Below are 17329 nucleotides of genomic sequence, written 5' to 3' on the forward strand. Positions count from 1 at the left end.
TCAAGGGTGTGATTCCGTTCTATTCTCAATGAACATAGTCGGCGACAGCTGCAACGAAGATTCTATCAATTGATTTTATTGAATTATAGTGGTTTTAATCTACTGATATTAATGTTTTATTTTGAAAAATTGAAAAAAAAAGGGTAAAATAGTCTTTTTTATCTTTTCGTTAACAAATGTTAATGTCAAAAAAAGCTTAGTCAATTGTTAAAAAACTTAAGAATACTCTAAAACAACATATAAACAATAAAAGTAGAGTTAGTCAATTAGTTAAACTATAAGGATAATTTAAGAAAATTTCCCTATTAATAATTACTTTCTTATGGTATTGATTTATAATGATGAAAAACATAAAAAAATTGCCTATTCTTTATCACTTTGGGATTAAAAATGTCCTTTTCATCATTTTTTTATAATTAATTTTGAATTGAGACGCACAAATTACTGATCGGGTTGAATAGTTCATCGGTCAATCATTGGAGTCAGCGGTTTTTTGGCCTTTTCGATATATATTTACAAAAAAAAAGAAAAAAAAGGCGATTCAAGCATAATCAAACCCAAAATATTGGATTAAACTCCGAGGCTTGGATCCCAATGTCACACAGAAAGAGAGAAGGGTAAGACATGGGAGGGAGAGAAAGAACACGGAAGCAGGCGACAAAACCAAAGATGGGGATTTTGTCCGTGTGTAACTTTCTACAATTAAATGGCCGTTAATATCGATTATATCATTTTGGGTATTGTACTTTGTTTTGCAGCAATGACCCTCTGAATTTTTGATACCAACACTTTGCCCTTGTCGTTAGTCTTCAATTAACTTCGTAGGGTATTGGGGAATTCCATTAAACGTTTTAAAACCCCAAAATATTCTTACATTATTTTATAAGATTATTTTGTTCTTTTGATTTAGGTTTTTGCTAAAATTCTAAATCTTATGGCTCAGTTTGGAAGGAGTACTGGTGAGAGCAGATTTAGCCCTCCGGTGAAATTGTGACACCTGGCACTTCATATAAACCAAGTGCAGTCTCTTGACAATTGGGCAGCTCGGGAAGTTCGGGCAGCTCAGCAGAGCTTGCCACATCTTGCCACTTATAGACAGCTCAGCATGGCTCGCCACAGGTAGCTCAGTAGAGCTCGCCACAAGCAGCTCTGGGGAGCTAGGGGCAGCTCGGCATAGCTCGGGGAGCTCAGGAAGCTAGGGGTAGCTCGGCATAGGCAACTCGCTACAGGCAGCTGACCACTCCGCAGGTAGCCTGGCGTCTTACAAAGAGCTCGCCACTTAGGGGCAGCTCGGCATAGGCAGCTGGCCACTCCGCAGGCAGCCTAGCGTCTTACGAAGAGCTCGCCACTTAGGGGCAGCTCGGCACTTACAGGTAACTCGGCATAGGTAGCTTGCCACTTAGGGGCAACTTGGCATATCGCAGGAAGATCTCCTGCCCGACAACCGTACTTGATAGATTCGGAGACTTGCGCCCACGTCTCTCGCTAGGCGGCGCCATGCCTGCTAGCCCTGAGAGTTGTCCCTTGACTGGCAGAGTCGTACTCTGTAGTAGCCGCCTGCACCCGCCACCTCAGCTCTGGCAGTAACGGCTGCGACAGAGAGACAAAGGCGGTTACGCCTGACTTGACAGAGGTTGTTACGCCTGATTTGACAGGACACCGCTATATAAGGACTCCAACCCCCAAAGACAAAGGGGAGAGAATGAAAAAATGGAGGTAATCCCTGCTCTCTAGCTCTCTCATTCCTCTAATATCATCTTCAAGCCCTCTACAACTAGAGTGCTAACTTAGGCATCGGAGAGTCCCCGTCGGGTAAATACCACCGGGCCCCCTGGTTCAGTTCTCGCAGGTTCCTCAGCTCCCACCGCCTACAAAGAGGAGGAAAAGATGGAGTTCTTGTAGGTCCCTCAACTCTTGCCGCCTACAAAGAGGAGGAAAAGATGGAGTTCTTGCAGGTCCCTCAACTCCCGCCGCCTACAGAGGAGAGGAGATCACCTCATGCAGAGGGCAGTCGGGTCACACTACACTAGGGAGCTCCACCATCCTCTGAGTTACAAGCCGCCTAGGAGCATGTCAAATGACGAGTCCACCAGGGAGCTCAGCATAGCTCTCCCCCGGGCAGTTCGCCATCAGGGAGCTCGACATAGCTTTCTCCAGCTCGGCATTCGCCATTAGAGAGCTCGGCATAGCTCTCTCCAGCTCGGCATAGCTCGGGCAGCTCGGCATAGCTCTCCCCAGCTCGGCATAGCTCGGGTAGCTCGACATAACTCTCCCCCAGACAGTTCACCACCAGGGAGTTCCACCATCCTCTCCTGGGAGCAGGTCAAATGATGAGGTACTTAGCCAAAAAATAAAAAATTGGTACGTGACCAGAAACTGTTGCATCAAGTACAAATGTAAATATATACAATATAAGTACATACAAAATAATATAAAATATAAGGTTTTGCGCTTTACATATTTGCATTTATATTTCTTTTCAAACTGAGCTTATATGTTTTTCTCACTTTCTAGAAGGTTGTCTCGAGGATATCCTTAGAATGATGTGTGCTTTAGTGGTTAATTTCATTATCATTATTCATTACCATCAAAATCTATATGGGTAATTTAATAACAACCCTGTACTTTGTTTTGCTACAATGACCCTCTGAATTTTTGACATTTTGCCCTTGTCCTCAGTTTAGTATTCGGGTATTCCATTAAACGTTTTAAAACCCCAAAATATCCGCATATTATTTTACAAGACAATTTTGTTCTTTTGATTTAGGTTTTTTTTTTCTAAAATCTTAAATCTTACACGTTTCTCTCACTTTCTTTCAACAAAAAAGGTTATCGTGAGGATGTGTTGAGAATGATTTGTGCTTTATTGGTTAATTTCATTATCATTGCCATCATAGAATCTTAAAAGGGTAATTTAATAATTTTAACCCCATGAGTCAGGGGTAAATTGCTAGAATATAAAAGTGCGGGGGGTCAAACAAAGTTCAGTGGACTGTCACCGGTTTTGATTGGGAAGAGGAAGGCGTTATAGCAAGTTAATAACATAAGAGAGGGACACAACAGTGTACGGGCATCCAACGCCTCCTCCTTACTCCCCTAAGTCTCTCCGCCCCTTCAGCACTTCTCTTCAACTCTCCCTTTCGTCTATAAGATCTCAATTCGCCTCTTCTCCTCTTCTCTTCCTCTTTCTCCCTTTCTCATTTGTAAATGGCAGTGATGTTGCAGGGAGTCGTAGCAACAGCAGCTCTCTCATCGTCCGCTGCTTTCGATTCCAAGGGAGCTCAGCTCCCCACCGTCAAATTTCTTCTAGGTCTGATTCTCTCTCTCTATATCCATCTATTGTTTTGGCACTTCTGATTCTGATGGGTATAGAGGTTCAAATATCTCTAGAAGTTACGGTTCCTTTTTTATCTATTTATTCGGCGGGATTAAAATGTGCTTTTGTTATGGGTTTCAGAGAGGAAGGGAGGTTTTCTGGTTGACAGATCTGATAGAAGGTTGGCAGTTTTTGCTTCTAATGCTAGAGCTCGCAGCGCTAGTAGATTGGTTACTAACGCAGTTGCAGTTAAACATCTACTACTCTGTCTAGCATTTCCTTTGGATTTTATAAAAACTGGGGCTTTCTTATTGATGGTGTTTTTCTTTTTTAAATTATTTCTTGTTTAGGCCAAAACAGATAAGTCTACGGCTTCTGCAGCATCTAAGATCGGAGGGTAAACTTTTTTTTTGGTTGGTTATGTCCATGCATCTTTTGACTGTTCTATTATTTTGATTCTTGCTGTGAAGACCTGAATTTCTTCTTTTGTTTGGTTAGTCCTGCTGTGACAACAGCCGACCCCATATAGTTGGGGTGAGGCTGAGATGATGATGATGATGATGAGTCCTACTGTGACAACAAACTGTGTTATTGGATTTGTTTATTGTAGTTACAGCTGTCAGTTGGTCCGATTGCATTGTGCTGCGTTTGGAATCGGTGTAAAACCTCACCACCGGTTTAGTCTTGTGTTTGTTTGGAGTGTAAATCAAGATCGATGTAAAACTCCACTCCAGTTCAGATTTGTCTACGTTTGGATGGAGTGGAGTTTTACATCATAAATCAAAGTACAACGTCCCTTATGATGAGGTTTTACATCAATTATCAATGTAAAAACTACATCGATAAAATCGATGTAACACTACATCAATAAGCACGTTTTTCTATGCTTAACGGTTCACATTTTCAAACAGTTCAGTGTGAAATGTCATCGATGGGCTTTTACATCGATGACGTTTTACACGCTTCCAGATGCAGCCGTAAGGACGAGAAGTTTTCATGCCTTAGTTCAGGAAGAAATTTGTTGTTGGCCTCTTCATTGTGCAATAGTAGATTTAAATAAGTTGTTACAAAAACTTCGATTGGCTGGCCCGAATTCTTTGCAGTTTTATTTTGGGGGTTAACTGTAGGTTGGATTGAAATGCTTGATTTCATCAAGTTGGAAGGTTTAGAGATGTTGAGAAGAAGAAGAAGAAGAAGAAGAAGAAGAAGGAAGTGTGGAGAATGCTTGGTGTGTTACTGTTCACACCAAGAGATCATTTTACTTCACAAGCAAAATAACAAAGGTGCCCTTGAATAGGTGCCCAAATACAAATATTCATAAAAGGACAGAAATGCCCTCACACTCTTAATTCTCCCCCTCAAGCTGAGCATAGATATTTATCATGCCTAGCTTGTTATAATTGTTGTCGAGCTTTCATTTGGAAACACCTTTAGTAAGACAATCAACCAACTGATCTTTAGACCTCACATAAGGTAGACAAATATTTTAACTGGCTACTCTTTCTCTAATGAAATGTCGATCAACCTCTATATGTTTTGTATGATCATGTTATATAGGATTGTGGGCTATGTTTATGGCAACTTGATTGTCATAATATAATATCATTGGAGTATCAATCTGCACTCCCATTTCTGTCAACGAGTTCTTCAGTCACAACAATTTTGAGACACCATGTGCCATAGCTCTGTACTCTGCCTCTACATTAGATTGATCCACAATTGATTGCTTCTTGCTTCTCCAAGATACAACATTACCACCCACCAAGGTACAATGGTCAGAAGTAGACCGCCTATCATCAATAGAACCTACCCAATTAGCATTAGAATAGGCCTCTACATTCAGATGCCCACGATTAGAATACAACATCCCCTTTCTTGGACATCCCTTCAAATAGGCAAGTATTCAATTCATTGTTTGCATATAAAATGATCTAGGCATGTGCATGTGAAAGGGATTGTAGAATCCATCGTATGGACGCCAAAAAGGTTGCGGAATGGGTGGGCGAATTTCAAAAATTTTCTACCTACCTTCCAACTGGGAATCGCATTCCCTGTTTTAGAATTAAGATTCAAGGATCCTACTTGAACCAGAACCGAATCAGATCTGGACCAAAAGAGAAGGGAGTGATTATACCTGATTCAGAGAAATAATATCTCTCAAAGTTGGTGTTCACGCCCAAAGAAGACACCAAGATCCGTTCCTGCTGAAGATGACACAACAACTGTGGAATAGAACCAACAGAGTGCGTCCTACACACTGAATCCTTCACAAGAATCCTTTGGAAGCAATGAGCACCGAACTGAATCAGCCTTTCAGCAAAGACTGATATCAAGAACTTTTCTTGATCTTTCTCTGATAGAGAAATCGAACTGCAATAGATGGTGGCCGCTGCAACAGGAGGAAGCTAGAGAAGAAGGTGGCGAATTGCTTTTCTTCTCTAGGGTTTCTGAGATCCTATCTCAAAACTTGCAGAGTGTTCTGTGTGTTCCCTAGGGTTCGGATTCTTGTAATTCGAATAGGGTTTCCTCCAGTTGCTTAATGATTAAGAAAAATCTCCTGATCATATCAAGAGTTGCCCTTATCCAAATCTATATTTGGAGTAGGACTCTTCTTAATCTTATCTACAAATTAGATAAGCTTTTGGGCTCATCCTAGTCTCAGATCCGCCCCTAATAATGACTGATCAAATCAGCCCAATTCGAAATGGGCTTTAGGCCCAATAAGAATCAAGTGCTCAAAAGTCTTTCAACCTGCTGCCCAGTTGGGCTTCTTTGTATGGCGTGGGACCCAAGCATTGATCTACACACCAGCCACATGGGTTCGGCCCAGCCTTTGTTACAAGGCTTGGCCGAATTCACTGGAGAGCCTAGTGAACCCCTTGAATCAAACATTAAATATCAAACATGTATTTCATTTATTTACACAGAAGTATACCACACAACATGAATCAAACATGTACTTCATTTATTTACATTAAATATCAAAAGTACATCAAAACTGATTGAAGCTAAGGGCATACAAAAACTGTCCAACAACATGTATTGACTAAACACAGTGAACCCCTGAATCCATCACCATGGGCTCTTAATGGGCCCAACATTTACACTAAATGGTCATTGGGTCCAACCACCTTATGAAAACTTAAGGACTGTGGGTAGATGCAAGATTAGCCCATCAGGCATTACCCTCAATGGTCTTACACTTAACCTCTTAGCCCTTAACGATCAAACATTGCCCGACAAGAGAGGACATCTCCCTTGGCTGCAAGGTACAATGCTGCATTCTCTACTCACATGGATCCCAGGAAATAAAACCTTTGCAAACAATTTGAAACTATAATATATATGTATGTCTCTATATAAACATATTTTGCAAAACAAATTTCAAACACATTTGAAATCCACTGCTGGCAGTTTAGGTTTCCATCAGAGAGAGTGCATTCCCTGGTCATTCACTTTGTCCGACAAAGGGGCTGATCCTGTCACTATGATCACCCACTCAGGTGAATTCTCGGACTGTCCCAACATACCCAGGTTTTGACCCCCTCTAAGGATCTCACTGATTGGCATATCAAAGACAGCCCATTCTGACACCTAGTGTAGTACCATAATCGAGTTCAGGGGTCAGGTGTAACATTCCAGTTTTGCCCATTTATCTCCAAGGTCCAGGGCAATACTGGAATTTGGTTCGGTTTAGGGTTTCAAGAAAACCCACACTACATGTACCTCAGGTCTCACCCTGGCAGCTGAGACAAGCCACCCGACCAACTTAGCGGCACATCAGTGTCTGCCTTGGCAGGATAAATCTCCTCAGATCTATCCAACGGCTGTGAAGATTCTAAATTAACACGAGTCTCATAAGTGCTCAGTTTAAGGGTATTACACAGAAACACACCATAATAACATGAATCAATTATGCACTTTATTCATTTAAAATAAATGACAATAAGTACATCAACCTGATTGGAGCTAAGGACATACATTGTCTAATAGCCTTTGATTAGGACTTGGAGGGAGATCTTGTCTCATGCTAGCCATCTTTAATTAGATGTCCTTGAAGGAATTCTCTGGTCAAGAAATTTGGCAAAGCATTATCAGATCTTTTAATATATTTAATTTTGAAGTCAAATATAGATAAAATAGCTTGCCTTCGGGCAAAAATTTGTTTTGAAACCAAAATTTTGACATATTTTTTCCAAAATCTCTTTTGCAGATTTACAATCAATTTGCAAAGTAAAATGCTGATTTATCAAATCTCCTTGAAATTTTGAGATGCATAAAACAATGCTTAGCACTTCTTTTTTAACAATAGAATATTTTTTTGGGTTTCATTTCAGGTACCAAAAGTAAACCAGATGATTTCATCTTTTCCATTCCTATGTTGCTTTAGGATTTCTCCATATCCAATTTCACTAGCATCAGTTTCTACAATCTTGGGGATCTCTGGATGAGGGATGTTGAGACACAGAGGGGTTTTTACCCTCTGCTTTATTCTTCTCACTGTTTGAGTGAACTAATCATTCCACTCCGGAGGACTTTTCTTTAGTCTCTTTTGAAGTAGCTGTCAGTCCCTAGCTAGGTCTTCGTAGTAGTCTGCTACATAGTTAAGACTAACTAGAAATCTTTGGAGTTGGGTTTTATCCTTAACAGGTGCTATTTTCCCTTTGGATATTTGATATCCCAAAAATCTTACTTCTGTTTGAAACAGTTTCGCCTTCTTGGCTGATGCAGCTAAGCCATTTTCTCTCATGATTTTTAGAAATATATTCAAGTGTTTCCAGTGGGATTTCAAAGATGGAGAGTATACCAATACATCGTCTATATAGACTATAATGAATTGAGTATAGGGAATAGAAATTTCATTCATAATTCTCTAGAATTCAAATGAAGCATTTTTTAATCCGAAGGGCATAACATTTCATAGTGCCCAAAAGGAACTGTAAAAAGCTGTTTTATATCTATCTTTTTCATTTATTTGGATTTTCCAATAACCTGATTTTAGGTCAAATTTAGAAAATATCTCTGCATCATATAACTTGTTTATTAGGTCTTGCTTATTAGGGATGAATATCTAATCAACCTCAAGGCTTTGTTGAGTGGTTTATAGTTAATCATTAGCCTTGGTACTCTTTCTATTTCTGCTGTGTTTTCTACATAAAACGTTGGACAGCTCCAAGGGGATTTACTTGGTCTAATTAGACTTTTTGCTAAGAATTGTTTGATTTCCTTCTTGCAGATTTTTAATAGTCTACTATTCATCTGGATTGGTCTGGCTTTAGTGGGGATCTTTGCTTCATTGTATCCTTCTTCATAAGGAAGACTTACCACATGCCTTTTCTTATGCCAGAATGCACTGGGAATTTCAGCGCATATTTCTTTTTCCAATCTTGTTTGGAACTTTGCTATTTCTGATTGTGTTCTTGGATCTTCCAAGGATTTAACCAATTGTTTTTCTTTTATTTCTGATTTCAATTTAGAAATAAATTTGACTTTATTTTTCAAATCTTCCCTTAAAGTATTTATAGTTGTTTTCAGCTTTTGGCAGAATTTGTAGGTGATGACTATTTCACCTATAGTGGTAGTAATTCCTACAGAATCTATTTGGTACGGAAGAATTGATAATAGGAAGGGTGTTCCTAATATGATATCTTGCCTAAGGTTTCTGACCATAAGAAACGTGGTTTTTAAGCAGGTTCCTTGGTTACAGATATGGGCAACAGGGATTTTGTATTTAACTTCCAACTTCCTTCCCTCAACGGCATTTACTTGTTGGGAAGTTTTTTCAAAGTATTTGGAAGGCACAATTCCTTCCCTAATACAGTTTACATTTGCACCTGAATCAATTAAGGCTATAACTGAGAAACTAAAATTTTTAATCTTAATGGTTATTTTTGAGTACCACTTTTGGTATTTTACCTCTTCAATTGAATATACGAATTCTTCATCCTCTCCCACAAATGCAGCGGGTTCTATACTTCCTATTTCTGAAGATTTGCTAGATCCTTCTTGGTGTATAGAATCTTTATAAGATTCTAATATATTAATTCTTTCTTTCAGGGATTTAACTTCGTTTTTGAGATTGCAAACCTCTTGCTTTAGGTCTATCAAGGTAGGGGGCCAAGAGGAGGTTTCTTGAGCCTTTTTGATAATTTCATTGTACAATATTATATTTTCTTTTTTAAACAAATCTTTTTTAGATTTTTGTTTTTTATTCTTTTATCTACTATGTATTGCCATAAGTAAATGCCTTTTCTTGGTTTCCTCATCAGGAATATCCTCTAGTATTTCTAATAAATGTTCTTCTTCTAGAGAGATCATATTAATACTGTTTGAATCATCTTCTGTACTAGTTTCATATTTACATGTACAGAGACCTTGGTTGTCACAACACTCTTCTGGTGAGGTAGAGGTAGAGGTTTCTCTTTCTCTTTCTTCTTCAAAGGTAACCTCTCTTACAGATTCACCTAATTCATTAACTTTTATAGGTTTTAAAGCATTTGTTAGCAAAATAACCCTTTTTTCCACACTTAAAGCAAGTGGTGGTCTTATAGTCTCTTTTATTTTTGGAGGATTTCAATTTTCTTTCTTTTCTCTCAGGTTTTCTTTTGTGAAATTTGGATTTTCTCCTTTCATGTGCTGGTTTAGCACTGCCAGGTTCAGGACCTACCCCAACTAGTAGCAGAAATCTCCTAACTCTTTTTTGGAGTTAGTTTTCTCTCTTTTGATCTGCCTTTTTAGGCGTAAGTCATTGCATAAGTCCAGTCCTATCTGCTTTACTATCTGGATTAGATACTCAAGCGTATAATGGGTATTATTCGATTCTCCCTTCTCCTAGACTTCTGAGGTGGTTCCTGACCTTTTCAGTGAACAATGGGGGAAGGCCTGAAATAAATTGTTCTTTCCAATAGGCTTCTTTTGAATTAGTTAGCCTATGTACTTCGGACAGAAATACATCCTTATACCATCTAAAATCATATAATGTTTTACACTTAAGATTTATGAGTTGTTCACTTATTCTTTTTGACATATTATCAGAATTCCCTATAAAATGATTTAGTCAACTTCAACGGCCTTTCCTTAACTTTGCTCAGTCTAATGCGACTTCGACCTCGGTTCAAGGGTTCTAGCCTTAGTGGAATTGGTAGGTGACTAGTCTATCCAACTTGGGTTCTAGCCAAGTGAAATCTCTGAGGAGGTTGTAGTCTTTGGGTTCTAGCCAAGGTTCTAGGTAGTATCTGAGCAGAAGATATTTCTAAAGTTTGCAGATTTAAATTCTAATCTTACGGTCTAATGACATAAAAGGTTATAGAAGAAATATGGACCGAAAGGCTCAAAACTTAGGGTAACCGTGGATCATTAGCTCAAGGGTTTAAAGGAACGTTGGATCAATGGCTCTGATACCAAATGGGATGAAGTCAAACAGAAGAGCTCTAATATAAGAGGTATGAAGAACTATATGAAAAACAATATTCTATGCATGAAGTAGAATAGCAGAACAGTATTTATAAAAACGGTGCTTTATAAATCAGAAAAAACGTATTTGAACATAAAAAGTTTACATTAGCAAGACTTACAAACGAAAGTGAACAACAAAGAGAAGGGCACACTAGAAGTGCAGTTTACTGCTTACAGTCAACAAACCTCATCCCATTAAGATAATGTACAAAGCATTACATCAAGATCAAGACTTGGTAGTTACATCTCTTTTGCAATTGAATTTTCTGACGTTGCTCCTTTCTTCTTCCTTCTAGAATACACGTGTTGTATTATTGGTTTGGCTGTTGGTTCTGAGCTCCTAACATCCTTGTCCCATTTGCTAGGGAGTGAAAGAACTTTGTATTACGTATTACCAAACCTTGATTTTTGTCTACAAGAAATTTCTTCCTTGCTATCTCTTCTAACTCCACCTTTAGCCGCCTCCACCTCTCTGTTATCTCCTCTTTAATACACTTAAGATCAAGCTCCTCTGTTCTTTTTTCATTCTGTTGTTTAAGTCTTCTAATCTTCCAAATTCTTCTTTGTTTAACTCTTTAATCCCTTCTTTCAATTTCTTCAATTTCTTAATGAATCTCACCCCCTATTATTGACATTGATTCCATTGTCCACCCACCGCTCTTTTATTTTTTCAATAAATTTTGAGTCTTCCAACCACATTTTCAAATCTGAAGGGGGTGGGGCCCCCTAGGTAAGTCTCTTGATCAAGACAAAGGGGACAATGATCTGAGGTCACTTTGGGTAGTGCTTAAGACTAAATTTCCCCATAGATCCTCCCAGTCTATTGAGAAAATGAATATATCCAATTTAGAGCAAGGTTTAAAATGTTGGTGTTAATGGAAATGTTGATCGTCCGAATATGTGAAACATGTCGAAAATGTTGGAAATATTGTACAAATTATAGACATGGTGGAAGCATTGTAAAATATGCAAAATATAGAATGATATTTTATAAAATGATAAAAGAAGTGTAGGCACACCTTTTTAAATTATTATCTTGTTCCAAATCATTAAACAAAGCTAAGAAACTAAGGTTATAGACAAAAGAATACATTCTAAATCCGTCCTGTAAACCTTAAGATTTGAAACTTCATTGTAGAATGAGTTAAAGCACAATTTAAACTCAGAGAAAATGTAAATGGTTGTAATAGACCAGCCAAAGAATCTATTACACAAACAAAAACTAATATTTAACTTCATGTTTGAAATGAACATTGAGCTAGCTCAAAGTGGTAATTATGTAAGTTAGGCAGGCAATAACATTGTTATTCCACATAATTTATAAAAAAAAAAAACATTGTTATTCCACATATCTACAGTATTGTCACCAACTTATGTTAATGCTATCTCTTCTCTTGTACCCCACATAATGAGGGTGGGCCTTGGTGCCACTGTTGGGTTGCTCCATTGCAACATGGGTGACTAAGGTTCAAATCTTGGAAACAACCTCTCTGTATGTGCAGAGGTAAGGCTGTGTACAATGTGTCCCTCACTAGATCCTGCATTGGTGGGAGCCTCTTGCACTGTGCTGCCCTTTTTTCTTGTACTCCACGTAGTGCTGGTAGTGTTCATTGGGGAATATGTTGATTGTAGTAAAATTTCATATTGCTACCCATGGAAGTGTTAATGGAAATATGCCATGGAAACTATCTTGTGTACTCCACATGGTGTTGGTAGTGTTCATTGGGGAAATTAGGGACATTTTAAATCATGATTTATATAGCACATTGGTACTTCCGCAAAATTAGACCAAGTAAAAGTAGCTTGCAACAAGGGGGGGTTCTCTTAGTTCCAAGGACTTTACCAAAGCATTAAATTTTCTCATACTTGTGCTTATGCCTTGAGTTGGATTATTTTTTTTACTTGTGTATCTTATAACATTGAAGTCACCTCTCATACACCTTGGCCCCTCCCAGAAAAGGTCTCTGTCTCTATATGAGTTAGGGCCATACACATTTGTTAATACCCATTCCCTTCCATCACTCCTTTTTCATTTTTACCAAAACTAAAAATTTCCCAATTAATTCCTCTTGACAATCCAATTCTTCTTTTTTCTTTATTGTAAGTACTCCTCCAAAAGCATCCTAGGATGGGGCATAGGACCATCTCAACCCTCTACTACCCCATATACTCCTTATCCATCTTCTGTTCACCTCAGAGTGTTTTGTTTCCTGTAACAGCACTACATTTTGGTTTCTCTTTTCTCATGACATTCCTGATTGTCCTCTTTTTAGCATTCCCTAACCCCACACATTCCAACAAAGAATCTTTGTTAATAATGTTTATAAGGACCCTACCACTTTCTCCACCAACTTATTGTTCCCCTCTCTTTCTCTCCTTTTTCCAGTGGTTCTCATCTTTATCATAAGACACACCACAAGCTAATTTCCACTTCACTCTTCTTTCTTTTACCTTTTCTCTCCTCCCCCATCCTTCCTAAAATAGACTTTCAAATTTGCAAGTTCTTTGAATTTTTTTTTTTTTTTTTGTTTTCTTACCCCTCTTTAGGGAGAGATCAGCAACTGTTCCTCCTTTGGTCTAATCCAAAATTTCCCCAGTTTCACTTCTCTTCTCTACCTAAAACCTCAATACTACCACACTTTCCTCTCCTTGCTCCTCCATTGCAATATTTGGGATAGCAATGTAGTGAGATGATTCTATGAGTCAAGTGTGTGGACTGTGGATATAATCATCTCCAAGATTTATTTGGAGTCTCATGTTCAGTATTAGGTGGGAGTCTGGACAACATGGAGTCAAGGGAAGGATTGGTAGAATCCCTTAATGTCCCACTTAAGAGAAACCAAAGCTATTGGGAAATGAATTTGGCAGTGATGATCCATTGACTCTTCTAACTTGTCAAGCTTGGGACTGGGATCCAAAAGGCATATCCTTGGTGAAGATCCTCCCTGGTTTTGGCATGTACTAGGAGTAAGATTCAAAATATTGAAACGCATTGGTGTGTATCAACAGATATGAATCGGTTTTCAGAGTGATCAATATGCTAAATAAGAGTATTTACATCATTTCAATTTTCAACTATTTGAAACAGTAATCAATGATGTGACAAGGGCCCTGTCAAATTACCAAATGAAAAGATAAAAAAATAGAGTTTTGCTCAATATAAACTCTTGATACACAAAAATGGGTGTGTAGAGAGTATTAATACTTTGAACCTTGACTAGGGGTTTATCTTGATTTTGTTGAGATATTTGCTGACCATCAATTCTTTCCCAAGACCCTGTTTATCTGGGACCATTATTGGGTAATGGCCCTTACCCGATTGTGGTTAAATTCCTTCAAATTATGCATTTCTTATTTCTTCTATGATTCATGAGAAACTTTAACTACGAAAAACTGGTTCATTGTGTATGTCAGCTAGATGATATGATGATTGGTTTTTTTTTGTTTTGTATCACTAGGCATGAGATCTTGCTGTTTGAAGCCCTTCGAGAAGGTCTAGAAGAAGAAATGGACAGAGATCCCCGAGTGTGTGTCATGGGGGAAGATGTGGGACACTATGGAGGTTCGTACAAGGCCACTAAGGGCCTGGCCAAGAAGTATGGGGATCTCAGGGTGCTGGACACTCCCATTGCTGAGAATTCCTTCACGGGTATGGCTGTTGGGGCTGCCATGACAGGCCTCAGGCCAATAGTTGAGGGCATGAACATGGGCTTCCTTCTTCTGGCATTCAATCAGATTTCCAACAATTGTGGCATGCTCCACTACACCTCAGGTGGTCAATTCAAAATCCCAATTGTCATCCGTGGGCCTGGAGGGGTTGGACGTCAACTTGGGGCAGAGCATTCACAAAGACTGGAGTCATATTTCCAGTCAATACCTGGGATCCAAATGGTTGCCTGCTCAACTCCTTACAATGCCAAGGGCTTGATGAAGGCGGCCATCCGGAGTGAAAATCCAGTGATATTGTTTGAGCATGTGCTTCTCTATAACCTTAAGGAGAAGATCCCAGATGAGGAGTATGTTCTGTCACTGGAGGAGGCTGAGATGGTGAGACCTGGTGAACATATAACAATTCTAACCTACTCCCGCATGAGGTACCATGTCATGCAGGCAGCAAAGACGCTAGTAAACAAGGGATATGATCCTGAGGTTATTGATATCAGGTCATTGAAACCGTTTGATCTATACACAATAGGAAATTCAGTAAAGAAGACACACCGTGTGCTGATTGTGGAAGAGTGCATGCGGACAGGTGGGATTGGTGCAAGCCTCACGGCGGCCATCAATGAGAATTTCCATGATTACTTGGATGCTCCAATTGCTTGTCTCTCATCACAGGATGTGCCAACCCCATATGCTGGGACATTGGAGGAATGGACTGTCGTTCAGCCTGCCCAGATTGTGACTGCAGTAGAGCAGCTATGTCAGTAGCATCAGTGGCACCAAGATTCAGTTTTAGAAGTTATTTTTTTACTTCCAAACCAACATTTTTCTTTATCTGCAGTTTTTTTCTTGTTTTTTTCTCATGACATTGCTTTTATCAGTTTCACGTATTCTTGTAGATTTTGTGCTTTTAACCTATTATTACTTACAGGCTATTCTTTAGAATAAACTCTAAAAACCCAAGTATGAAAAATAATTTTTAGGTTTTAATCTAGGAAAGAAACATATAATACTCCAATGGATGAGGATCTAATGCTTGAGGCAGGACATAAAGGGAAGTTAACTAGGTATCATGCTTAGACCAGGGCATGAAGACTAAATTCTTGTGTTTTTAACCAGAGTTAGCAGGGTCTGGGTTCAGAAACTTTGGTCCCATCATATTGAGGTCTTATTCGGATCTCTCATCTCTGTAAGTTATAAGCAATGTTTTCAAAACCAGACAGGTTCGGATGGTTGGACCGGAAAAATCAGAAACGGTCACCTGACCAGTTCCATTTTAGCCTAGAACTGCTTTTTGGCCAAAAATCATTGATTTGGCCACCAAATTGCTGACCCAGGTGGTTGAACCATTGACCCATCAACCCGGACAATGGTTTTGACCATTTTTTACTTTTTTATTATTTTTTATTTTTTATCATAATGGACTGTCTGTTTGGTTTGAACGGTCGGACCGTTTGACCTGGGAACCAGACCCAGAACGTGTCGGATTCAATTTTAAAAACCTTGATTAAAACTTAAAGACCAAAAAGAATCAGTTTCAACCCTGGACCCAGTTAGCAAGCACCTGATAAGCATTTAAATATGTAAAACCTGAAATTTATAAAGGGGAACCGGGGAAGAAGATAAATCCATCTTTGTTTTTTTTCCTTTATCACTAACTGTAGGCATGCAATAATGTTTTTTTTTTATGGTTTTTACTTTTTTACTTCTATTCCTGTATTCTCGGTTAGTTCCCATCATTTGGCAGGTATAGATCTAGAACGACCTTGTCAAACCTATCCCCGAAATCAATGTATAAAATAGGGTCTTGTTTCATCGACTTATCTATATACTATATGTACGTTATTTTTAAACTTTTTTTACAAGGTTGAGAAAGGTGCTAGCACATCCCTGGAAATCTTTGAAGGAAATTATGTTGATGGTTGAACTAGTGTCTTTCATCCTCTTGTTGATTCCTATCCAAATGCCATCTATTAACTATTAAGTCTGCTGCCTGGCTGCCCTCCTGAGAGATGATGCTGATGTTGAGTTAGTGTGTTCTTCCTCCTTTTGGCCTCTGTCCAAATTTTGATGTGCCACCAAATGCGAATTACACCTGTAAGGCATCCATACCTGGCTCAGTATCTCTCAATCCATATCTTATTTCAATCCATTATACTTTGCAGGAACAGGTTCTTCTCTAGCTGCGATTGCTTCTACTGTATCAATTGCTTTTACCCCTATGCAACAGACCTAGCCATTACTTCTCAATGGTGTCCCACAGATGCATCAATGTTAATTTCCTTATTGAAGTGCATCCATCCTATGACTCCTTGATTAGCATACTCTAGGGGAATTGGCAACTGGCCTATCATTTTTATTGTTAAAGCTATGGCATATATAATGGAGCTACTCATGTCAAAACTCAAAACTCCTCTTTGCTCTCCTTGACCCCTCATAGTTTTGTAATTTTTTTTTTGGGATTTTTGAAAATGTAGAAAATATTGATCATGGGCCCATTTGAATTCAGCCACTCTGTATCACTTCCATGTGGAATATGAGGCATTGGGTTATCCACTATTGGCCGAGCTTTGAGCTCGAGCTCGGCTTGAGTCAAAAACTCATAAGCTTGAATTCGGCTTGGCTCGAGTTTGATTTGAAAAAAAAAGGTTTTATAAAAATAAAAAATTATATATAAAAAATATTTTTTAATTGATATTTAAAAAATTAAGAAGTATAATATTTTTATTATATATTATTTTTTATAATTTTATTATATATATGGGTTTAGGGTTTGAGCTTGGCTCACGAACCTCACGAGCTAAGCTCTATTAGGCTCGAGCTCAGCTCATTCATTAATCAAACCTGTAAATTGGGCTTGAACTCGGATAAAGCTCGATTGAAACCGAGCTTTTC

General features: G+C 38.6%; 1 protein-coding gene across 1 annotated transcript; it reads left to right on the plus strand.

Moving 5' to 3' along the window:
* The first annotated feature begins 2991 nt into the window (after positions 1 to 2991).
* Positions 2992 to 15383, plus strand: LOC104590786 (pyruvate dehydrogenase E1 component subunit beta-like). Its single transcript, XM_010249528.3, has 4 exons — positions 2992 to 3310; positions 3458 to 3564; positions 3667 to 3713; positions 14230 to 15383. Exons 1-4 carry the CDS (start codon positions 3208 to 3210, stop codon positions 15200 to 15202), a joined length of 1230 nt encoding a protein of 409 aa, XP_010247830.1. The 5' UTR covers positions 2992 to 3207; the 3' UTR covers positions 15203 to 15383.
* Positions 15384 to 17329: the final 1946 nt, after the last annotated feature.

Source organism: Nelumbo nucifera, chromosome 3 (genome assembly GCF_055504915.1).
Source record: "Nelumbo nucifera cultivar China Antique chromosome 3, China Antique-T2T, whole genome shotgun sequence".
NCBI classification, from domain to species: domain Eukaryota; kingdom Viridiplantae; phylum Streptophyta; class Magnoliopsida; order Proteales; family Nelumbonaceae; genus Nelumbo; species Nelumbo nucifera.